At 43.8% G+C, this 3,203-nt stretch overlaps 1 protein-coding gene across 1 annotated transcript; it reads left to right on the top strand.

Moving 5' to 3' along the window:
- Positions 1-1,984: 1,984 nt before the first annotated feature.
- LOC134984002 (gastrula zinc finger protein XlCGF71.1-like) lies at positions 1,985-2,767 on the top strand. The gene has a single exon (XM_063949661.1). It carries the CDS (start codon positions 1,985-1,987, stop codon positions 2,765-2,767), a length of 783 nt encoding a protein of 260 aa, XP_063805731.1.
- Positions 2,768-3,203: the final 436 nt, after the last annotated feature.

Genomic DNA, 3,203 nt, shown 5'->3' with positions numbered 1-3,203 from the left:
ACCGAGCGGCGTGGAGCAGGTGAGTGAGTTTAGCAATTTGTGCACATGTTAGATAGGGTATAAATGTTTGTAATTTTGTATGTCATTTGTGTATGATTGTCCCTGACGACGGGCGAGAGCCCGAAACGTAACGTAGGAATAAAGGACGCTATGGAAATTTGAAAAAGCCTGGAGAGTGCCGCCCGTTCATTTGCAAGCTATCACAGGGTCACAGACCCAGGGAGGGCACCAGAGCAAGAAACTTCATGAGACCTCGTTGATACTGAGTGCCGGATCAGTCCGTGTATGTATATATATATATATATATATATATATATATGCAACACCTTCTATAGATGGCATTGTCTATATTTATTTATTATCAGTTTCTTGTATGGTTCAGCATTCCGTTGCGCATTACAATTGGAACAACTGTAGTAGAACAAAACTGGGTACAGACAGACATAGAGGTAGGAAGGCCCTGCTCACAAGCTTACACTCTATAGGCAAATAGGCATTGATAGGTATGGGCTTCCTTCTGCATACATCTACAATAGGGATCCTATCAGATCCCTTACAGTGTCTCCTGCAGCCGCACATACACAGTAGGACTCCCGGATCATGGAACCTGGAAGTCCTCACAATGCTATTATCGGTAGAGCTGTCCTTCACATAAATATTTTCAAATCTGGGATGGAACTCTCTCACCTGTTGTGTGAGGCTAGGGAAGCAATATACACACCTCTAGTGTGACATTAAATGGGGGCATGATGTGTGGCTGCCCCCCTTATCATGTGCACACCAAATCTCTGGGAAAATGGCGTGGTGGCTATTTTCCCAGTGATTTTTTTCTACTTTGTATGCGCGAAACACCGGGAAAATGGACTACCCACTGGATACAAATGAGGGGAAGGCTTTTACGTGATGGAATATAATCCATAACATGATTGCTTAATGATTGTTTCTCCCAACAGATTTTTCGGAGGTCAAAGATAAACCTGAAACATTTCCCACCACTATTTCTTCACCGAGTGTCATCAATAGTCTGATCCAACAGTTCAGACCCAAAGCCACATATTAAATATAAATAAGGAACAAGAAAGCGTGTGGAAAATAAAAACAGTTATTCACTATCACATAAAGACCCAGGTCTCTCAGATTCAGAACACGGACGGCGGAGATTCTGCCGAGACAGAAACATGCGTAGAAGATCGGACAGACATGTCTTCTCCTGAATATGGAAATCTCCAAGGCTCAGACACCAAAAGGTCATGTGGAGATGAAAAACCCACAGATTCGGGCACGGTGTGGTCATACGAAGATGGAAGTCCCACAGCATCAGGTGGAGACTCTTCTGAAGAAGAAGGAAACCACCAAGAGGTTAATACCAAAGACACATCAGTAACTAAGCAGAGAAAGAGGACTGCTGCTACAGCAAGACCGGGCACAGAGAGAGGGTACGAGTGTCCTGACTGTGATGTAAGGTTTTCTAGCAACTCTGACCTTGCCAGACATAAGCAGAGTCACAAAGCCGGAGGTTCAAATAAGTGTGGGAAATGCTTTGACTCAAAACCAAAGCTGACCAGACATGAGTGATACCACAACAAAAAGATCAAATGTCCTGAATGTGGGAGATGCTTTCCCAATAAGGCCTATCTAATAAGACATTAGAGATCCCACACGGGGGAGAAGCCATTTCAGTGCTCTGAATGTAAGCAGTGTTTTCCCAGGAAATCCTCTCTAATCCGGCATGAGAGAAGCCATATGGGAGAGAAGCTATTTCAGTGCTCTGTATGCGAGCTGTGTTTTGCCAGGAAAGACACTCTAATTCAGCATGAGAGAAGCCACACAGGCGAGAAGCCTTACTCCTGTGCGGAATGTGGAAAACAGTTTACTAGCAGTCGGATATTGGTGGAGCATGTAAGAACTCACACAGGAGAGAAACCATTTCCATGTTCTGAGTGTGGGAAGTGTTTTACCAACAAACGATCTCTCACTATTCATCATGCATATCACTGTGAGAAATCTGTTTTCATCTTCTGAGTGTGGAAAAACGTTCATTTATAGAACAAGCCTTGACATACATGTAAGATCTCATAAGGGTGAGAAGCCGTTTCCATGTTCTGAGCGTGAGGAGCGCTTTTCCATCTGTAAACAGCTTTTAGTGCATCAAGCAGTTCATACTGGTAACACAATTATATGCTCAGAATGTGGGAAATCGTTTTCTTCTCGGTCACATCTTCGTGCGCACAGAAAAACTCATACTGGCGAGAAGCCGTATTCATGCTCTGAATGTGGGAAGTCCTTCAGTGTTAGATCAAGTCTCATTCGGCATGAGAGGTCTCACACTGGAGAGAAACCATTTGAGTGTTCGGAGTGCAAGAAGGCTTTCCGCTCTAAGACCCATCTTGTCCAGCATCAGAGGTCTCACACTGGTGAGAAACTGTACTCATGTCTTGAGTGTTGGAAATGTTTTACAGTTCAATCAAATCTCCTCAGTCACAAATTAATCCACACGGGGGAGAGACCTGTTTCTTGCTCTGAGTGTGGAAAATGCTTCCAGAATCGGTCTGGTTTACGTCGGCACCAGAAAACTCACATAGGGCAGAAGCCCTTGTGTTTAGAGTGCAGGAATTATTTTGCCAGAAAATCTAATCTTCAATCACACCAAATGATTCACACAGGGGAAAAGCCGTTCCCATGTTCTGAGTGTGGTCAAAGTTTCAGATTGCAGAAGGCGCTCAAGGCTCACAAGAAGACTCACTCAGGGGAAAAGCAGGTTGAGTGATCTGCAAATGTAGATGGCCCTGTATTGAGCCTTCTTAAATTCTTGCAATAAATTAAGATGAAAATATCAAGAAAATGTATAAAATTAAAATCTGTGCGTACTAGACACCCATACGCCTACCTGGGGGTGCGATTTTCTTGTTTATAATTCAGGTGGTCACCACAGAAACATTTTCTGCAACTACTAAACAACCAGATTTTCCACTTGTGGGGCCAAATAGGACACTAGAGATGTCCTGAGTGACAGGATTGGGCAGTGTGCGGCCACCTTATATTTGGCTCTGGGAACATCATCCGGTTTGCCAGACTCTTATCACTCTAATTTCAGAGAGAGGACCAGCATTCAACCATTGTCACTAGAAAAGAAGAAGCCTCCTTTGAAAACACCCAGGTGTATCAGGCTCTCCAGTTATCTAGATTTCTCTTACGTCCTAGAG

The sequence above is a fragment of the Pseudophryne corroboree genome, assembly GCF_028390025.1.
Source record: "Pseudophryne corroboree isolate aPseCor3 chromosome 3 unlocalized genomic scaffold, aPseCor3.hap2 SUPER_3_unloc_3, whole genome shotgun sequence".
Taxonomy (NCBI): Eukaryota; Metazoa; Chordata; class Amphibia; order Anura; family Myobatrachidae; genus Pseudophryne; species Pseudophryne corroboree.
The sequence above is the reverse complement of the archived record's forward strand: the minus strand, read 5'-3'. Positions and strand labels throughout refer to the sequence as shown.

Coding starts and splice junctions, on each gene's coding strand:
- LOC134984002 (XM_063949661.1), top strand. CDS start 1,985: ATGCATATCACTGTGAGAAATCTGTTTTCATCTTCTGAGTGTGGAAAA.